Genomic DNA, 19,805 nt, shown 5'->3' with positions numbered 1-19,805 from the left:
TAACTGGGTGATGGGCATAAAATAAAGGAAGGCACATGATGAGATGAGCCCTGGGTGCTACACTCTATGTTGGCCAATTGAGTTCAAATAACATTAAAAAAAAAAAAAAAAAAAAAAGAAATAAAAATAGCTATGTGTGCACCGAAGCTAAGACACCGAAGTACTAACAGAATTTACTTCTGGATGAATAGAAGGTGATTTCTATTTTCTTCTGTTGTTTTCTTTTGGTCTTTCCCCCCAAACTGTGTGTGTGTGTGCGTGTTTTAATAGGAGAGGTTCTCCTTTGGCTGAAACCGTTTGGACAGGCGGACCTGACGACCCAGGCCAGAAGGCAGGGGTCAGGGGCTCCGCCTCCGCGGGGAGCCTAAGGAGTCTCGGGTTACAGCAGCATCTGGGGAAGAGCGGGCCCCGGGTTCACCTCCGGCGTCACCACCCTCGCCTTCTGCGGGGGGCGACCCGGGCAGCGGCGCCACCTCTCTGGGTCTCGCCGGGCCCGCGTGGGGAGAGGGGACCGCCCCGGGCCGGCCCCGCCCGCGCTCGCCCGGAGCCTCGGCCCGGAGCCGTCACGCGCGCCCCCTTGGCCCGCAGAGCCCAGGCGGCCCGCGTTACGCGCGGGTGGCGATCGCCGCAGCCACGCGGACTCCGGGCCGCGGGGGCGTGGCGGGGGCGTGGCGGGGGCGGGGCCTGAGGCTCCCCGCGGGGGCGGGCGCGGGGGCGGGCGCGGGGGCGGGCGGGCCGCCCGGAGCGGGGGATTCCCCGGGGCTGGCGCCGGGGGAAGTCCCTGCGCGCGGGTACAAGAGAGCGGCGCGGCGGAGCGCTCCCCAGGCCGGCAGTCCCCAGCCATGTCGCGCGGCCTCCGGCTCCTGCTCCTGAGCTGCGGTAGGACCCCAGACGCCTGTGGGCGCCCCCACCCCGGGGACCCCGGGGCCCCCCGTCCCCTCTCGCTGGCTCACGCCGCTCTCTCTGTCCCCCGTGCAGCCTGCAGCCTGGCGCCCGCGGCGCGGGAGGTGAAGGTGGCTTGCTCCGAGGCGGTGGACTTGCCGTGCGCCGTCCGCAGGGAGCCCCGGGGCCCCTACGACGTGTCCTGGGCCAAGGTAAGCGCGGCGCTGCCCGCGGGCTCGCGCGCGGCCACCCCCGAGGGCTGCGACCCTGTGTCCCCCGCCGGCCTCCGAGCCCCGGGCCTCCCCGCGGCCCCCTCCCCGGCTCCTGCATCTGCTCAGAGGTTGCTCCCCGGGGACCTAATCCTCGTCCTGCCCCCGGAGGTGGCGGGGGAGGAACGATCCCGAGAAGCCGATGGGAAGGCGGAGACTCTCATTTGGATGAATCCGGGAGGCCACCTGTGGTTGTGGCCCGCGGCGGACCTGGGTATCCGGCAGGAGGCGTGTCCCCAGATTTCTGATTTCTGGTGTTTGGGGACCGTGATGCCCGGAGTTCGGGGCAGGGAGGCAAGGGCGAGGCGCTTGGCGAGGAAGGCCTGAGACGCAGGCTGCCGTGGTCGAGGCTTGCTGCCCGGGGAGTAGTTGTGTGTCGGCCACCCCCACCCCTTTGTGGGCTACCCTGGCCCCTCGCTGGTCGCTGCCGCTTGGCGCTCCCCGCCCCCCCCCCCCCTCCCGAGGCCCCGCCAGGGGGGCGCCTGGGACCGCGCGCGAGCAGAGCAGCGCTCACTGCAGCAGCAGCCAGCGTCGCTGTGAAGAGAAGGGAGTTGCTCTGGGGCGTTTTTTTTTTTTAAGGATTCTGCTCAACTGGAACATTTTCAGATGCTGAGACTGCGGTTCTGGCGCCTTTGCAAAGCCAAGCAGCCCCTGCTCTGTCGCTCACCTCCATGCTTGAGGTTAGGGCCCCCAGGGCACCTCTAGCTTCAGCCAAGTGCATGTGACAGCCTAGCCTTGCTCCACAGCTCTGATTGAAACTCCTGGCCTTAGAGGACATCTCTGCGTTTGCTGCTTTCCACAGAGTGCAGGGCTCTTCTTCTACCCTCACAAAAAAAAAAAAAAAAATTGCTAACAAAACCTGCATCTGGCCAGTTAGCCAGGCAGCATAGGACAGTTATCTCTTGGGTGTGTGTGTGTGCGCGTGTGTGCATGCATGCGCGTGCAGGCATGTGTGTGACTCCTCTCCTGGCTAGATTTCAGTTTCCCGGATGGTGCTGCACACTGCTTTTGTGTATTCTGCACAACACCAGCCTTTGCCCTGCTAATCGGGAAGGTGCTCAGTGAATTCAGGCTGGCACTCGTTGGGTTAGGTACACTGGCCATGTTGCTGCTGCCTTGGAGCTCGGTACTGTGTATGAAAGTAGGTTTGTGATCATTCCGACTTCATTTCCACTTTATTCAGTGTGGGATCAGAGAAGGGAACAATTCTGAAATCGTTCTTGTAGTAAAAACAACGGCGCGTAAAAAAAAGTATTGTAAAAACATGATTTGAAAAAACAAACAAACAAACATGATTTGAGTGCTCTCTCTGTGCCGACCTCTGAGATGAATATTTTTTCTAATTTTTTTTTTTTTAAAGATTGTATTTATTTGAGAGACAGAGATAGCGACCCAGGTAGCACAAATGGGGAGAAGAGGGAGAAGCAGGCTCCTGGCTGAGCAGCGAGCCTGATGTGGGGCTAGATCCCAGGACTCTTGGATCATGACCCAAGCTGAAGGCAGACGCTTAGCCGACTGAGCCACCTAGGCACCCCCGAGGTAAGTATTTACTGTACTATCCCAATGGACTTAAGAAAGAAGTCCTGCTACTACTGTTCCCATTTTACACATGAGGACACTGAACCTCAGGGAATGAAGCAATCCCACTCACTGTTCCGTAGCTGGCTCAATGACGGAGATGGGATTTGAATCAAGTAGCCTGAGTTTTTAGAGGCCTGTCTTGATGTCTCTGTTTTCTACCTCAGTTACTTAAAGAAAACAAAAGTGTCCTTGATCTAGCCGGGCAGGGACTTAGTTATCTTAAAGAAGAGGAGGTGGGGAAACATGAAACCACAATCTCTTCCTGAGAGGAATTTTAAAAAGAAAAATAATATTAATATCCCCAGGGGAGTAATTAAAAAGTACTCATGAAACAAGTAGATGGAATTTCAGACTGTAAAGTTCAGACAGTTGTCAAGGTAAATCTTCTTGCACAAGGTCATTTGGAATGATGCAGTAAACCATAGCAATTAACCTTTGGCTTCTCCTTGGATGTCAGCTGATGATGTAACTCTGTAATGTATGGGCTTGGTTATTGAACACAGTTCTTCCATGATTTACCCTGAAGGTCTCTCAAAACTCTGTTAAAAAAAAAAAAAAAAGATTAGCAGTCTCTTGGCATTTTCTTTTTTTCTGTGGGATCATGGAATAGGATCATTGCAAAATCATACCATAGTTTATTTTTTATTTTTTTAAAGAGGTAAACAGTGATCAAGTCGTGGTGGACAGGGAAGCTGTGCTATGCCAATAAACTATTCAGATACCTTGAAAGCAAAATGCATTGTTCCTTCAAGTACTTTTTAACAGGTCTCAGCATGTTCTGTAGATGTGGTTCTTTTCCAGCCCAGTAATTATACCTTTGTGTTGATTTTGTTTGTACAACAAAAGTGGACAGAGTATTCTGGGAATAAGGTCAGTGGTGAAATACTGAAATACTTGGTTTTACAGAAGATTAAGCAGCTTGTCTTTTTTCCCCACATACCTTTCTTGTAAAATGTTTTAGTGAACTGGAGAGGTAGCTCTAAAAGGAGGACTTTAAGCCTGATGAGCACAGCTAGCCTCGCTCATGTCACCTCCCTTGTCATCACTAGTGTTTGTTGGGCCTCTTTGCACAACTGTGGGCTGTGAGCAGAAGCAGAGCAGAGAGTCCCTTGGAGTGGGGTTTTTTTTTTTTTTTTGTCTTGTTTTGAACCATCCACCAGATTGATTCACATTCTCACAGGGCTTCTACATATCACAATTATGGTTATAGTGACTCACAATTTAAAATTCCACGTACCACTCGGTTCTCCCGCACCATAGGGCATCCTGCCACTGTCCAATTGGCAGTGATTACTTGTGATTACCAAAGGATCCATGTAAACCATGTGTTTCTTATCATGTCCCTTTTACAGAAAGACCCAAAGCAGAGGGCATCCAATCAGTGTTTGAAACATTAGGGTGAGTGGGGGAAGAAACAGTGTCCATTTTATCCTCTGTTTCAAAGGTACAGTGAGAGGGGGTTGGGGGAGGCTTAATACATACACAAGGGGACATGGGGGAGCCAAGAGTGGGCGGAGATAGTCCAATGCCTCTTAACTGACTTACTTCCCCTGGACCAATGTCCTTCTAACTGAGATCCATCATTGGGTCCTCCTCTTATCCTCTCCATATGTACCTGTTAAGGCAGAGTGGATGATTGAGAAGAAATAGAAATGTGCATACACATATCCATCTGGATTGTAGCTAAATTTAGCCTTCGAAGTTGTGAGTTGACTGTGGTTGTTTAGGGAGGTATTTTGAGAAAATATGCAAGCCGACTTTGGTCCAGCACTCTCTCTCATTGGCTGCGAGCGATGCAGGGAGTCTTTTATGTCTGCCGGGAGTAAGAACATCCATGGAAGGGCTACTCCTGTGCTTCGTGCTGAGCCTAAGCGGAGGCATGCTCTCTTTAATGAGGCTGCGCCAGGTTTGGAGGGAGAGGATGATACTGGATGGAGGGTTTGAGCATGCTGATGTTGGCTATTAATAATAACAAGCGGTTATTTATCAGGGAGACGTAGTACCATCTTGTATCACACGAGGAGCCCGGATAACCTATGTCGATGCATAACGAAAGAGGATATTTAGTGTCAACCTAGGATGACATTGCGGGGGTGAGGACAGAGATGCGTCACAAGACAAATGCCCTTTTCAGATTATTTCCAACGGAAGGAAGAAAGAGGAAGTCACACTGGTTTCAGAGGTCAGTCTTGATTTTGTAATAGTGAGAAGAGCCCCAGCTGCGGCAGATCATGGACTGTCCCCCTGGCCCTCGATGCTGGCCGAGAGCAGGTTCATGGTTTGCATGAAGCTGCTTCAAAAGTTCCAGGATAGTCAACCATGCAGAGCTTGCTTGTCCTGGATTTGTTGTGAAACCGTCTTCCATGTATGTTGCCAATCTCCTCTTCTGTGTAGTTGTATTTCCTGTCTCCATCATCTTGTGTGATAAAGCACCGCAAAGCAAGGAAGCATTGAGAGAAGCAGATCCCGTCATAGGGCCTGAGGGTGATGAATGGTCTGGGCAGATGTAATCTGTACAGACATAAATGCTGGTGGACTCACGAAGGAGCCAGTGTGTGCCACTCACTAGACCTCCTTGATTCTAGAGTTTTATCTGTTATAAGATAGAATTTAAGAGCACGTTTTTAGGAGAAAAAGGGAACAAACACACTAAACATAGAAGCACTGAAACATTGAAGCATGAAAACGATGTATGTAGTTAGCATTAAAGAAAAGTCATCCTGTGTACATTGGCACCTATATTACGTGCCCTGGTTGAATCATTTTTATGGGCTTTACCTTAGGTCAAACCACGAAAGACATAAAGTTGGTTTTCAGAGGTCTCTTATATTTACACTTCATTAGTCAATATTTCTAAGTCCCAAGTGTGTTCCAAGCCCTGGGACTTGTGCTGGCCATCTTAAAATCAACAGGGAACTTTTGCCAGAGAACCATCTAGAGCAAAGGCAAGGAAAAGGAATCCACAACAAGCATTTTGGGGAACCAGTGGGGGGACTGGTGATCTGGAAGGGAGAATTACACAGGAGAGGGCTGGGGGATGTTACAAAGAAGGCTGGGATAGATGGTGAGGAACCTTGAATGCCCAACTATGATGGCTTGAACTCCTTTTGGTAGCAGGGAGTCATTGAAAATTTTTAAGCAAAGAGGATGATGTAATGACACAAATCTATAAAGAAAAGCGTATTTCTTGTGGTGAAAGACACACTCTGATTCATCCTGGAAGATGAGTCCCAGAGGGAGGCCTTGTTCCCTCACTACAGCAAAATCCAATCAGGTCAACTCAGCCAAGACGTCAGCACATTGCTGAAATTTACCTTCCTTTCTTTCCTGGCCACCCATTGTGTCCTCATGGTTCTACAGAGGAGTGGGCAATACAGCATGTGGCTGCCCTGGAGGGCTTCTAGAAGTCTCAGTCAGCTGTGAATGAGCCATCACTGAGATTTTGGGACAGTGACAAATCAGAGCAAAGTTACTACAGTCTTTCAGTGTGCAAGAGAGTGAGGAAGAAGAAGGCAGCTGGGGGTTAAACAGAAATCGAACACTTATTTTCCATGAATAAAAGGGGGAACCTAGGTCATGTGAGAAACAGCATTATCTTAGTTCTATATTTGGTTATGTCACTACACAGAAGAGGAAGTTAGGAGAAGGTCTCAGTGATGTAAGGGAAGGTCTAGTGTAAAGCAGGGTTAAAAAGAGATTCATTACCTAAAAAAGGGTTTCTTCATCTGAAATCGTTTGCATAAGCTTTTCCTGGCCACTCCAGTGATAACCCCAAATTTTCTACCAAAAGCTGTAGTCAAACCAGAGGTACTTCCCCAAGATTTAAAGAACACCCATAGACCTACTTGGATTTTTGTTTTTGCACTGGGGTCTATTTGGTTAAAATTCCCGTGTGGGTCATGTAATATTGGTACAGTCTTGGGAGCCCAAGGCTTATTTATATCACCTGGTGTTTTTGTCGAGACCAACTAGTCTACTGCATATTCTTGTCCCAAATCTCTAAGAGATGACAGATCCCAGAAGAGTGAGTAGTTGTTTAAGATTATAAATCCAGGTGGGGAAAACCTACAGGAGAAAGGATGCCAGTTGCCATAAACAATTCATAATCACCTTGGACCAGACACTCTGGTTTCTCAATCAGATTAGGCCTGTATGTCTCACTTCCCTGAGGAGAGGGGAACATGTGAGCCCAAGGAACAAGAAGGACTGGTCTACATGTGGAGATATCTCCCTCTGTAACACATTTATTTATGGGGGCAGTTCAAAGTGTACCTGTGAGTAGCACCCTTTCAGTTGCGAAGCATTGTAATCCGGGCAAAACTCACTTAAAGTAAAGGGCATATATTAGTTCATATAGTCGAAATGGAAAAAACTTCAAAATTGTAATTCACACTTCAGTTATCTCTGGTGTTGTGGGTAAAATTGTTTCCCACAGAAAGATTATCCCTGGTATCTGCAAATGTGACCGTATATGGAAATAAGGTCTTTGCAGATGTCATCAATTTAAAGTGAGCTCATACTTGATTAGGGTGGGCCCTAATCCAGTGACTGGTGTCCTTATAAGAAAACAGAGATACAGACATGGCACACAGGGAGAACACCCTAAGGTGGAGGTAGTGACTGGATTGCTGTGTCTACAAGCCAAGGAATGCCAAGGATGGCTGGCAATGCCAGAAGCTTTAGGAATGAGGCACGAAACAGATTTTTCCCTAGAGCCTTCAGAGAGAGCCTGGCCCTGTCAGCACCTCGCTTGTGGACTTTTGGCCTCCAGAACTATGAGAAAATACTTTTCTTTATTTTTTACATTTTATTAAAAAAATTTTAATTCCAGTATAGTTATCCCATAGTGTTATATTTGTTTTCCGGTGTGCCATATAACAATTCAACAATTCTATACATTACTCAGTCCTCATCATGGTGAGTTATCCTTCATCCCCATCACCTATTTCCCCCATCCCCCCCCCCCCACCTTTCCTCCGGTGACCTTCAGTTTCTTCTCTACAGTTAAGAGTCTGCTTTTTGTTTGTCTCTCTTTTCTTTTTTTGTTTCTTTCTTCTTTGTTCATTCATTTAGTTTCTTAAATTCCACATATGAGTGAAATCATATGGTGTTTGTCTTTCTCTGATTGACTTATTTCACTTTATATTATGCCCTTTAGATATGTGTTGTTGCAAATGGCAAGATCTCATTCTTTTTTATGGCTGTATGTATGTATACACACACACCGTACATCTTCTTTATTCATTCATCTATCAATGTGGACACTTGGGGGGCTTCCATATTTTGGCTATTGTAAATAATGCTGTGGTAAGTGTAGTGATGCATACATCTTTTCAAATTAGCCTTTTCATCTTCTTTGGGTAAATACCCAGTAGTGGAAGTAGGGTAGTTCTTTTTTTTTTTTTTTTTTTTTTTTTGGAAGTAGGGTAGTTCTATTTTTAATTTTTTGTGGCACCTCCATACTGTTTTCCACAGTGGCTGCACCAGTTTGGATTCCCACCAACAGTCCACGAGGGTTCTGAGAACATACATTTCTGTTAATTTAAGTCGCTCAGTTCGTGGTACTTTGTTATGGCAACATAGGAAACAAATACAGCTGGATTTAGAGGTTCATGGATATCCCTAGGACGTGGTGTCTTTCTGTCCCTCAAGTCTTCTTTCTTCATATTAGTTTTATCATCAGCCTCCATCCACATGGCAGAGAGGTAATAGCTGATAGCTGCAGTCTTGTGTACCCTCTCGGGATCATGTGCAAAGGAAAAGATAGTGTCTCTCTTCTAATATCTCAACAAATGTCTGATTATATTTAAGTGGCTTTGATTGGGTAGTGTGGCTATCAGAGCCAATCTCTCTGGTCACAGATGTCAGGCCTGAGCTACATGTGCCTCACTAGAACCAGGTGTAGTGCCCTCTGAAGGATGTGACTCGGAGTCATAGGAGTGCCCCTTCCAGGTCCAGCCGGACCTACAAGATGGCAAATGGAAGAAGGATGGTTTGCATGAACAATGAATGGGCAAATCCCAGTTCCAAAGAGTTTTGCCACATTTATTATCATGATGCTTTAGAAAATCCAGAATGTTGTGGATATTTTGGACACATTGTGGGTAGAAAAATAATTTTTCTTTAGAGCAGAGGTTGGAACTTCTAGAACAACGTTGCCAAGGAGGAGACGGGAAGTATCAGCAGGAAAGAGTGACCAAGAACATGGATAGAATGGAAAGCTATGAGACATAAGAACAAATTCTATGACCAGCCTTACCAATTGTAAAGCACTTTCATGTATTTTCCCTTTTGATACTTAAAATAGCTTCATGTGGCAAGTAAGAGAGTCACAGTTGGGGAAATGAGACTCAGAGATGAGGTACTTTACTGAAGAAGACCCAGCTAACTGACCACGAATCTGGACTTTGGGCCTTCGATTCCAAAGCCAGTGCCCTTGTAACTCCCTTGTTTTCTCTAAAATTTACTCATTCACTCAGCAAATGCTCTTTGAATAATTCCAATGTGCCGGGAACTATTTAGAATGTGGGCTGGGAAAATGAGAGAGAAGAGTAACATGTTTAGGGCTCCGTGTGTGATGAACAGACACTATGCCATACCATCCGCGCCCATCATCATGGATGTCTTCACACCACCCTGATGAGATACAATTACCCTAGTGTCCACTGAGCCGATGGGAGCCCAAGAGCTGTTTGGTCAGTAGGCCAAGAGCAGAACTAGCCATGGTAGGACTGGAGTTTGCTTCCAGGTCTGTTTGACTCCAAAACCTGTGCTCTTAATTACGTTGCCTCTGCCATACTCATAACTCTCTTAGCAGCCATAAATTCAGCTCTGTCTATTAGACCCAGTAAATTTCAAAGTGGAAAATCATTTTTCCAATAAAACTACACTTAGAAAAAAACGATGTTAATGCGCATACATTCTACCCTCATTATGACATCAACCTCCGAGCCAAACTATTTTGCACGTTATAAAGAGCTGTTTTTATGATGAATGGGGATTATATTGGCACTTTAATTGAGTTAGAAACCAAGGTACATGAAAGTTAGTGCATGAGAAATGCAATAAAGAAAAAGCTGTTCAGTGTGATTGGAATATAGCAGATTACTCTCAAACCATGTTTAAATACATAACGTCCATACCTTTAAATACATTTAATCAAATTGTTGAGTTAAATATTTATATGTATATATAAGCACACACATTTTGCCCATCAGGAAAAAAAATCTCTTCCTTTTCTTCTAGTTTTCTATCACATTCTTAACAGATCTCATGTCTGGTAAATTTGAATTCCAGGTTTGTGATCTAAATCCTGTCTTTGCTGTAGGTATGGAACAATTACTCTCTTCTATTTAAACATGGTAATCTAGAAGGTGAGCATGTATTTGGATAAAATTATTTAAACTTAAAAAAATAACTTTCTACCATAATAGGATTTTTGACTGAAATATTAGTTCAATTTCAAACATATTAAATCTTTATTTGATTTCTTTTATTCGACTTCAAATTTGTCCATCATTTAAAAAACTCCACTTAATTCACATGCCCTTAAAATTAATTCTTGTGTTTGCTTGCTTTAGCGTTGAGCAAATTAAAGAGTTTATTTAATTTGGGGCTTGTGGTTTCCTTAAGGTCAAATCTCCATTTTAGAGAGAGAATATGCTGCTTAAATTATTTAGTCTTCTAGAGGGCCTTGAGACAAATCAAATATCCTTCGGCTTTCTGAAAATGAGATGTCCTGTATTTTACCCTTCTCTAATCCAATCAAAAATATAGAATTGTCAGCGTAAGAGTTAATGCATGGAGAGTGGATTTTTAAAACATAATTGGGATGAGTGTTTTGAGGAATTAATTTGCCCAAATCGTGTTGTGGTTTAGCACACTACAATATTAGCTTTGTAAAGTACGCATTAAATAGTCCCCATCAATTATGCTTGGCTGTGAATGAATCTGAGGGTTCCTTTTGTTATAAATTACTATTTCCTAAAATGCTTTTGCAGAGAGGCAATGAAACACTTTCAGATTTGGAATGTTTAAGAGCTGTTCTTTGCCAGTGGTTGATTTTGAGCCAGCTCAAATGTTTATAAGAACTCATAAAACAAAGCAAAGTTGAGGATGGCCCATGTGCTGGTTGCTTCATTGGCCTCTTTCTGAAAGTCTCCTCCGGTTCTTGAATGGTGCAGCTCTTGCCACAGCAGACTCACCTGGTAGCTGCTTGGGCACAGAACTGAAGTTAATGATCTGAACTTTTGCATAAAAAGTCTCTCAGTACTGGTGGTACCTGCTTGCATTTTGAGCGTGCAACACGAACATAAAATCTACGACTATTTTTGCAGCTGTAGGCAAGTCCCAGAATCCCCAGATGGAGTCACATGAGAAGGTTTATCTCGAAATGGCATAAAGAAGGGATGGAATAGGCATTGTGTGTACCTACAGCTTGAAGCTAGAGGGAGCATTCTGAAATGTTTCCAGGTGCATTGTGTGAATTCACAGAGGGTTCCTTCTGCGGTAGTTAGTCATCAGGCAAAGACCGCTGCTCATGACTTTAGCAAGAGTTCCCAAGTTCAACCAGTAAGTTTTCTGGGTCTTTCAGGAAAAGCCAGGAAGAGGTTGCAAGATGACCTCAGTGAGAGTTGAGATATTTTGTGATGACCCCACGGATGGGTGTGATGGATCAATCAAAATTCTGTAGGTTGCTTTGGCACTCCTTGTTCTGCCTTTCTGTCTGCCCTCTGTTTTTCTCATGATCTCACTCTACCTTTGTTTTGCTGGTTGAAAATAACTAGAGGCCACTGGAGGTTTAGCCACAGGCCCATGGAAATCTGACCATCAAATAAGCGACTGTTCACTGTTGTTACTGCTGATTTTTAAAGGGAATTCTTTTCTGCAAATAGGTGGAAGGCCACCGCCAGCCAGCATTGATCATCTGCACACACTCGCTTCAGCCGGCATGATAATAGGGCCACTTTTTATAAATAAACATAATAGTTTATGTTTCTGCCCCTTCCAGAGGGGTCTGCAGTGTTGATCTTGACTTTCAGATGGATCTTTCTGAGTTGAGAGAAGGATCACTGGATGGGACCAGGGGACCCCAAGGAGAAACCCGGAGATCAATAATCTCAAAATATTTGCTGCAACCAAGTTTCCGTCCTTCCAGATGCAAGGTTTTTAGCAAAGCAGAGTCCGCTGAAATCTATTAGAAATAAACCTGAGTTGATGTATTTGGAGGTAAATTCAGGAAAGAAAAGCAAGATGAGACATCAGTGGAGACTGCAGAGACTGGGCTGAGTTCGTTCAAACTGGTCTCGTGGAGGTGTGAGGGCAGATCTCGGGACACATGGGCCCTGGGGTCCTGGGCACCTGCCCCTCAGTAGCGCTGGTAGGAGGGAGCCCCTCTGCCACGTGTGGAGGAGGGGACAGGCATGAACACACGATGAGGCTGCAGTTTTTGGTTCAGTTAGGCTTGAAAAGGGAAAACCTGGGTTAAATTGGATGTTTAACCACACACATGCACTACACATGCCACACACACCAGATTCAGTTGGATGGCTTTAGCCCCTCCTAACTTTCCTTGGGCACTCCTTGTTTTTTGCTTTATTTTTGAACATCTAAAGGCTCCAGTCTGTAGATCCTTGATTATTTAGGAAGGGACCTTTCAACACAAGAAGAACCGTCAAGAAATGGGATTTACTTTCATAGACTCTGCCTGAGAGAAGCCATTAGTCTCAGCCCCGTGTGCTGGCAGTGAGTGGAGCAGGGTTCCTTGCGGGAGCGGTAAATCTGCCACCAGATGTCTCTGTAGCCCGCTCCGCAGAATGCTAACAAGCATAACCAGCACCGAAGGCGAAGGCGGTGGAAGCTGGAGCCCTGGCTTTCTCTTGACCTGGAGGTGCATTCCCTCACCTAGTAAATTAAGCAGAAGCCACTGAGTGTGTGTAGTACATGGTGTGTGTTGTGTGTGGAGTACGCACGTGTGGGTTGCATATGTGTAGTGTGTGGGGTGTGTGTATAGTGTGTGTGTAGTGCATGTGTGCTGTGTGTGTAGCGTGTGTACAGCATGCGTGTAGTATGTTTGCAGTGTGTGCTATGTATGTAGTGTGTATGTAGTGTGTGTGTGGTGCGTGTAGTGCATGAATAGTGTGTGTGGTGTTTGTAGAGTGCATGTGTGTTGTGTGTGTTGTGTGTGTATGTGTACAGCATGCGTGCAATATTTTTGTGGCATGTGGTGTGTGTAATGTATAGTGTGTGTAATGTGTGTGCAAGTGTGTAGTGTGTGCCGTGTGTGTGGTGTGTGTAGTGCATGTATAGTGTGTGTAGTGTGTGTATAGTGCGTGTGTTGTGTGCGTATGTGTATAGCACGTGTGTAGTATTTTTGGCGTGTGCAATGTATAGTGTGTGTAATGTGTGTGCAGCACGTGTGTAGTGTGTGCTGTGTGTGTACCGAGTGTGTGCGTGTTCTTCCCTGAGCTGCCCCTGCCTCACTGGTTGCTGCTTCTCCGCACCGATGGCCCTTGGAGAGCGGGAGAGGAGTTGCCGCCTCCCAGCCCAGAGTAACCGCGGGGAAAGGCAGGTGAAGGCACGGCAGTGAGACCTGCTAGTCGCTGTGTCTTTCCCTGGGGTGGCTCCTTGGTGCTGTCCCTGTGGTAGGGACAGGTAAGGAATGCCACTGAGTCTCATGCTCCCTGCTGGTCCCTGGCCATCCAGCCAAGGGCAAGGGCTGCCCCTGAGCTCTGAGAACAACGACTTGCCTTCCCCATTTGTGTAAATCAGTTTTAGAAGCTGGAAAACATTTCAGTGGAGGACCAGCGGGCAAGCTACTTAGGCAAACTGAAAGTCTATCTGGGGGAATGTGGTGGTAATGTGGTGGCCTAATCTCTGAAGTACTAGATGATGAAAAGACCCCACCGATTTGACCAAGAAGATAGTTCAGGGAGAGAGACCCAGCCAGGTTAGGTGGGCTGAATTTGGCATCTCCCACGGTCAGGCTGGTCTGTCCTGGCTACGAAAATTTAAGCGGTCAGTGTCCTTCCATGTACATCTTGGTATGACCAGCACATGATCTGACATGTAAAGTGTCCACATGGCACCGCTGCCAGCTGCCTTCCCGCCCTGGCAGAGAGGCAGGGTGCTACGACCTGTGACATCATGCGCGGCCCCACAGATAACCCAGGTTTGGAAGAACAAGATGTCCACTTAGAGGGGGTGTTTCTGATGCATCTCTGTGCTTTTCACTGGGGTTGTCGGGCAGTGGTTTGTAGTTTAGGAGCATTTCCAGACAAAGAGCTGAGATACAAAACTAGGAATCAATCAGTGGGTGAGTTGATATCTGAAGAACACAAGAGAACATTTAATACAGAACGATCAGCAACAAAATGGGACTCAAAGTGATTCACGTACTTCATCTCATAACCCTTGTCAGCACGTCGTTATTGTCAGCAGCAGCACTCTGCTTTGTCGGGGCTGGAAGCTGGGGTACACAGGATCATGAAATTCGAGCCTGATCTGATTCCAGAAAACAGAGCCTTAAAGAATTTTCATAGATTTTTCTCCTCCTCCCCTGAAGGTCATATGTACATAATATTTTGTTAAAAAAAAAAAAAACTAGCTGAGGATGGATGTTATGAAACCCAGAGGTGGAACCCTGGTGGTGGTGGCGGGGTCGGGGAGCAGTGTTTGCAGGCTCCGTCACAGCCTGATGCAGTGGGATTCTCTTTCAACAGCTCACAGAGGGCGGCGAGGAGAAGATTGAGGAGCTCCGGGACGGTCTGCACTCTCAGAAGGAAGGCTCCTTAGCGGCCCCCGAGGAAAGGCTGCACTTGAAGATCCGAAACACTACCACCTCCGACTCAGGGACATACAGGTGCACCGTGGAGGAGCTGGACGGGCAGAGAAACCAAAGCGGCACTGTGACCTTGAAGGTGACAGGTGAGGTGACCTCTGTACCTGGTCCCTCCTGGCAGCAGGGGTGTGCACTTGCAGTCGGGTCCTCGGACTCATCCTCTCGACTGGAGTCTGACCCAGAGCTTCAGATCCTGTCTGTGGCTCAAAGCTGAATTCTCCTATGAGAGTGTCAGAACTTTTTCCCTCCCTCCCCCCTCCCTCCCCCCTCCCTCCCTCCCTTCCTTCCTTCCTTCCTTCCTTCCTTCCTTCCTTCCTTCCTTCCTTAATAAGGACAGATCTACCCTAGTCGGACAGATGCCAAATGTAGCCAAACCACTAATCCGGGTGTTGTTGATTCATACAAGAGCCCTTTGAAGCAAATAGGAAGTATCTCAGACTAATTTTTGGAGGACAGAGAAACTGTGTAGTCCAGAACACATCAGGTTACTGTATGATATTCCGCTCGCTTGCGCCTCCTCACCCGGCCTAAGGGGGCTGTATCATGTGGCCACCTTTCTACCATGAGAATAGCATTTCCCTCCCATTTACGGTAATTACATTGCCCAATACCTCAACTCAAGAAATAGCGAGAAAATAATGTTCCAGTGATAGAATACACGTTTTTGCTCTATGCAGTAATACCAAGAAGTGAGCTCCAGGACGAGGATTATCTCTTTGGATTTTTTCCCCCCATTATTTTTCTTTATGGAGCTTAAAATAGGCCTTGCCTTTGACTTTTGCCCAGTGCTTTTTCGTGGCTGAGGCTTGAAATGACAAACACGTTGTTGTCACAAGAGTGCCTGATTTTTGTACCATAATGACTTTCTCCTTTTAGCGGGAATCTGACTTAAGAATATTAGTTTTTTCACAAGAACACGGTCACTGTGTAGGGCTCACCATACACACACACACACATACACGCACGCACGCACCCTGCCCTTCTCAATCTGGGGCCCCTTCTGCTGCTTTTGTTTGTCTTCACGCCCTAGCTCCACTGGACACCACACGCTGGCTGCTGTTCTTCGCCGCGCCAGCCCCACAGGAGGCTGTCCGTGAATACTCGCACTTGCGAGAGTGATGGAGGAGAGCCACCTTGCAGGGGACAGCAGAGAGAGGAAGGCATGTGGTGTGGGGAGTGGAGCTGAGAGAAATGGAGAACAGCTGCCTTCCTCTCCTTTGTTTTCCCGAGGCCAACATTGCCTGCGAGCTCGCTGGTCAGACTCTGGAGTCACTTGGATCTGGTTCAGTTAGGAGCAATGGCACTTGAGTGTGTTGACCTTGGGCCACTCTCAGTTCTCTCATCTCTCAGATGGGGGCGAACACATCTCCCACAAGCGCTGATGGTGAAGGTTGAATGGGATGTCACACAAAAGTGCCTTGTCCCGTGCCTGGGGTACATGGAGTGTCGCATAAATGTTAGGAGCCATTAGGACAGTCGCTCTCCACCTTTCTTTTCTTGAGTCATGGACCGTGGCGTGAACCCATCCCACCCCTGCTATTGAAGTTTTGAATCCAGCCTCACAGGTTGCCAGCTATACCAAGGCCCATTCAGGGCCCCAGGGAGGATCCCCTTGCCCACCCCCCACCCCCACCCCCCAGTTGTCTGCATCCACCTGCTCCTGCCTGGGCCTTCCAGCAGATCCAGCACACATTGCATGTCACATCTGAGTGAGGGCTGGCTGTCCCTTCCACGTCTCCTCCTGGGCTGAAGGCCTGGCTCCTCCTTCCTTTGCGTCCCCAAGTGCTGCAGCCACAGGGGAGCCCCTAGCCCACCTTTGCTGCCGGCCTTGGCAGAGGAGCTTTCATGATTCTATAAAAATGTGCCGACTTCTTCCTTCAGTACTAGCTGGGCAGCTTGCCTGCCTTGTTCCTTCAGCCCCTAGTCCTCCTGAGGTGAGAACACCTAGCGTTCTGCACAGCACCACCGAAGCTAGGTAACTCAGATTAACAAATGGTGTGTCATCTGCTGTGAGGACATCAGAGAAGCCAGGATAGGCCCAGCACCTGAAGTGGAGGCAGATGGGCAGCAGGGTCAGTCTGGCCCGGACTCGCGGCTCCACCACCTGCCCTACTCCCGCAGCCTCTCTGCACCCTCTCTGCACCCCGAGCCCTTCATCTGTAGGATGGGGATCCTCAGGCCTGCCTCCTGTGATTGAGATGTTGTAGGCCCAGCCCATTGCACACAGCCAGGCACAGGTGCAGGTGCACGAGTAAGCACCAGCCGCTCCCGTCACTACTGTCACGGCTGTTGCTCTTGCTCTTCTTTCCCAGTGGCACAGACGTGAGCTTAGGAGTGGAAGACAAGCAGAACTGAAAAAACACCAGCGCAAAGCATTCTCAGCTTTTTATCATGGTAGGAAAGTCCTGTTAAATGGCTTCACATTTTACTCTTTTTTTTTTTTTTTTTTTTTTTAAGGATGCCCTAAGGAACGCAAAGAGACTTTTCAGAAATACAGAGCTGAGATTGTACTGCTGCTGGCTCTGGTCGTCTTCTACTTAACACTCATTATTTTCACTTGTGTAAGTATCTTTTTAAAAACACCTATTATTATGAAAAGAACACCCAGGGTGCCAATCTGAATATATTTGGTAGATAGTGTGAATCATTTAATGGTGGCGAGAGATGTTCTTCTCTGAACCCTGCATTTGTCGAGCACACTCCCCCCACCTGCACCGTGAAGATCATTGCGGGAAGGGCCCCACTTGTTTTCAATCTGCTTGGTCTGCACACAGCACTGCAAGGAGAAAACAAAATAAGGTGTGTGAGGAAGGTTTGAGAAAGGCCTGGTGGGTACAATGGTAGAAAGCACAGCACCGACTTCCCACCGTCCTGGGGCAGAGGCACCCCTCTTCCCAGAGGCTGGTTACCCTGCACAGCCACGGTGGTAGATCAGTCTCTATCTCCTGTTCTTGAACTATTTCCTTCTGGTGGGTTCTCCTCTTATATTTTTGGAACTTCCACCCACTGCTTGAGAATTAACCCTGAGAAGCCAGGGTAGTGGGGTATATACAGGGAGTGTCCTGGGATGGAGGATGGCTGGCCAGGACTTAAATGTCCTTGGCATGCCCTTGAGCTATTGGTAGCAGACCCTCCAGCTCAAAGACCCTGAACCTCTTTCTGCACGGTTGCACACCTTGGTTTCCCAAAGTTGTAGGGGACCAAGGCCAGCTCTGGTCCTGACCCACTAGGAGGTGATCTGTCCTGTATGTCTCAATGCCATCAGGATGGACTGGCTACTCAGGGACCAGGACAGAGCTCATCCAAGAGCTATCTCTGGGCCAGTGCTTTTCACTCTTTGGCCCCCTCCATTCACTTCCTTGTCTCTCTGGCCATGTACTTCTCTCTTGGGTGCTATTTTGAACATCTGTCCATCTAAAGACCCCAGGGAGCACCTACTGTGTACAGGCACTAAGCTAGGCACTGGTAGGGGACATAAAAAGATTATAAGACATAGTTCCTGCCCTCCAGGAGCTTTCAATTTGGTCATTAGAGTCATTTGCACGCAAGATAATTGGAATTACTGGAGAGTAAATTTTAAAAATGAGTGACTTTAGTTTCTTGTTGGCAAATGATTTTCTAGGCAGATAACAAACAGTAGGGGCTTGAAATGGCCTCGGTCTGTAGTCAGAGCATCTTCTGGTCAGTCTGGAGCTGCCAGTGAAATAGTACGAACCCACTTGTAGAGTGAGTGAGGCTGCCAGAATGAGCTGGCCAGCCAGCATTAAGGGAATGATGCATTTTCTCAGTTATTCATTTCTCAACTTAACTCTTATTTTTCAGAAGTTTGCACAACAACAGAGTATTTTTCCAGATTTTTCTAAGCCTCGCATGGAACGAGCTTTTCTCCCGGTCACCTCCCCACATAAGCATTTGGAGTCAGTGACTTTTCACAAGACAGAAGTGGTATGAGCAGGATCTCTGCAGGTTGTTTTTCCTAAAGGCGAAGAAGGCTCAGTGGTGTGCCTGTATGTCCCACAGGACAAGAGAAGAATGAGCCCCCACACCGAAGAAGGCATTCCTTCCTGTGAAGTCCTTCTGAAATCCCTGACAGCAGGTCCCGGCCCACTTTTTGTGAGCAGGACTTTGGAAGCCATTACATGACCATGTAGCATGGGGCCACCTGCAGGGAGTCCCTCGTGCTGCTGCTTCACAGCTACCTTTTAGCATTTTTCTCAGCTATCTGGTCAACCTCTTGGAAATCTTTTCAGTCATATACAAGCTATGGTGAGACACAGTTGGAAAAGGGTCTTGGGAAATTCTGATGCCTGGAGCTGGCCCTGTGATAGACTCTCGACGACTGCCGTCCTCTGCACATCTGGGAAACATCTTTTTGAATTTGCTGTGTTTTCTTGTACTAACCCAGATGGTTTATGTCTGGGAGAAATCGACAGGCCAAACTGTAAGACAGTGGGGAATATTTAGCAAATAATTTCCTGGTGTGAAGGCTCTGCTAGAACTAAGGAGTATTTCTGTACATAGAAATAACAAGTTGATGAAGTGTTCCCCAATGGGGCTTTTTCATCTGGGAAAGACACCCATAAGGAAGCAATAAAGAAGAGTGCCACATTTATTTTTAAATCCATAGATACCTGTCAAAGAAGGATTTGTCTTGTTTTCTCCTTTAGAAATCTACATCTGTAGTTGTCAGGGCTGACAGACAAGTCACCTCAGTATGGAGAGTAAGTACAATGTCAGAGAAGCCAGAGAACATGACCACAGGATAGTGAGCTAGGTGATGACCTGATGGAAATGTTGGGCCGATTGTGTAATCTGGGCTCTAGCCCGTTGTCCCACTACCTGACTGTATGATCTCAATCATGGTCTTCATGATTTCTACTTTTTCAATGGTAAACCGAAAGGTTGTTGTCTGAGTAGATTGCAATAACATATGTGGAAATGCTTTGGAAAAGCATAAAGCACTATAAAAATTTGAAGCTCTATTGGGTCATTATCCTTATTATTACAGTGGTGTTCTGAGCCTGAGAGAATGCCTTTCATTTTTCATGTTTTCCGTCATTCCAAACAAAGAAAGCCACAAATAAGACCTTCCCATAGTCTTCTAGGAGTTCTTCTGGGGAAGTAAGGAGGCCAGGTGAGTGACACAGCAGCTAAAAGTACTCCAAGATATGGACACACAGGAACCACTGGTCCATGGGGACAAGGGAGTCCATAAAATGCTATATGGACATTTT

At 47.1% G+C, this 19,805-nt stretch overlaps 1 protein-coding gene across 2 annotated transcripts; it reads left to right on the top strand.

The window, feature by feature from the left end:
- The first annotated feature begins 747 nt into the window (after positions 1-747).
- CD83 (CD83 molecule) lies at positions 748-19,553 on the top strand. Of its 2 annotated transcripts, none has more exons than XM_077885774.1 (5): positions 748-879; positions 979-1,094; positions 14,453-14,657; positions 17,029-17,132; positions 18,397-19,553. In XM_077885774.1, exons 1-5 carry the CDS (start codon positions 843-845, stop codon positions 18,520-18,522), a joined length of 588 nt encoding a protein of 195 aa, XP_077741900.1. In that variant the 5' UTR covers positions 748-842; the 3' UTR covers positions 18,523-19,553. The 2 variants fall into 2 exon arrangements, with proteins under 2 accessions (XP_077741900.1, XP_077741899.1); XM_077885773.1 differs by having other exon boundaries at positions 18,394-19,553.
- Positions 19,554-19,805: the final 252 nt, after the last annotated feature.

The sequence above is a fragment of the Canis aureus genome, chromosome 37 (assembly GCF_053574225.1).
Source record: "Canis aureus isolate CA01 chromosome 37, VMU_Caureus_v.1.0, whole genome shotgun sequence".
Lineage (NCBI taxonomy): Eukaryota > Metazoa > Chordata > Mammalia > Carnivora > Canidae > Canis > Canis aureus.
This window is presented reverse-complemented; position numbering and strand designations above follow the sequence as displayed.

Excerpts from the sequence above, each read along its gene's own strand:
- CD83 (XM_077885773.1), top strand. The coding sequence starts at position 843 with ATGTCGCGCGGCCTCCGGCTCCTGCTCCTGAGCTGCG. Across the intron at positions 880-978 it reads GCTCCTGCTCCTGAGCTGCG|CCTGCAGCCTGGCGCCCGCG; the intron begins GTAGGACCCCAG and ends TCCCCCGTGCAG. Across the intron at positions 1,095-14,452 it reads ACGACGTGTCCTGGGCCAAG|CTCACAGAGGGCGGCGAGGA; the intron begins GTAAGCGCGGCG and ends CTCTTTCAACAG.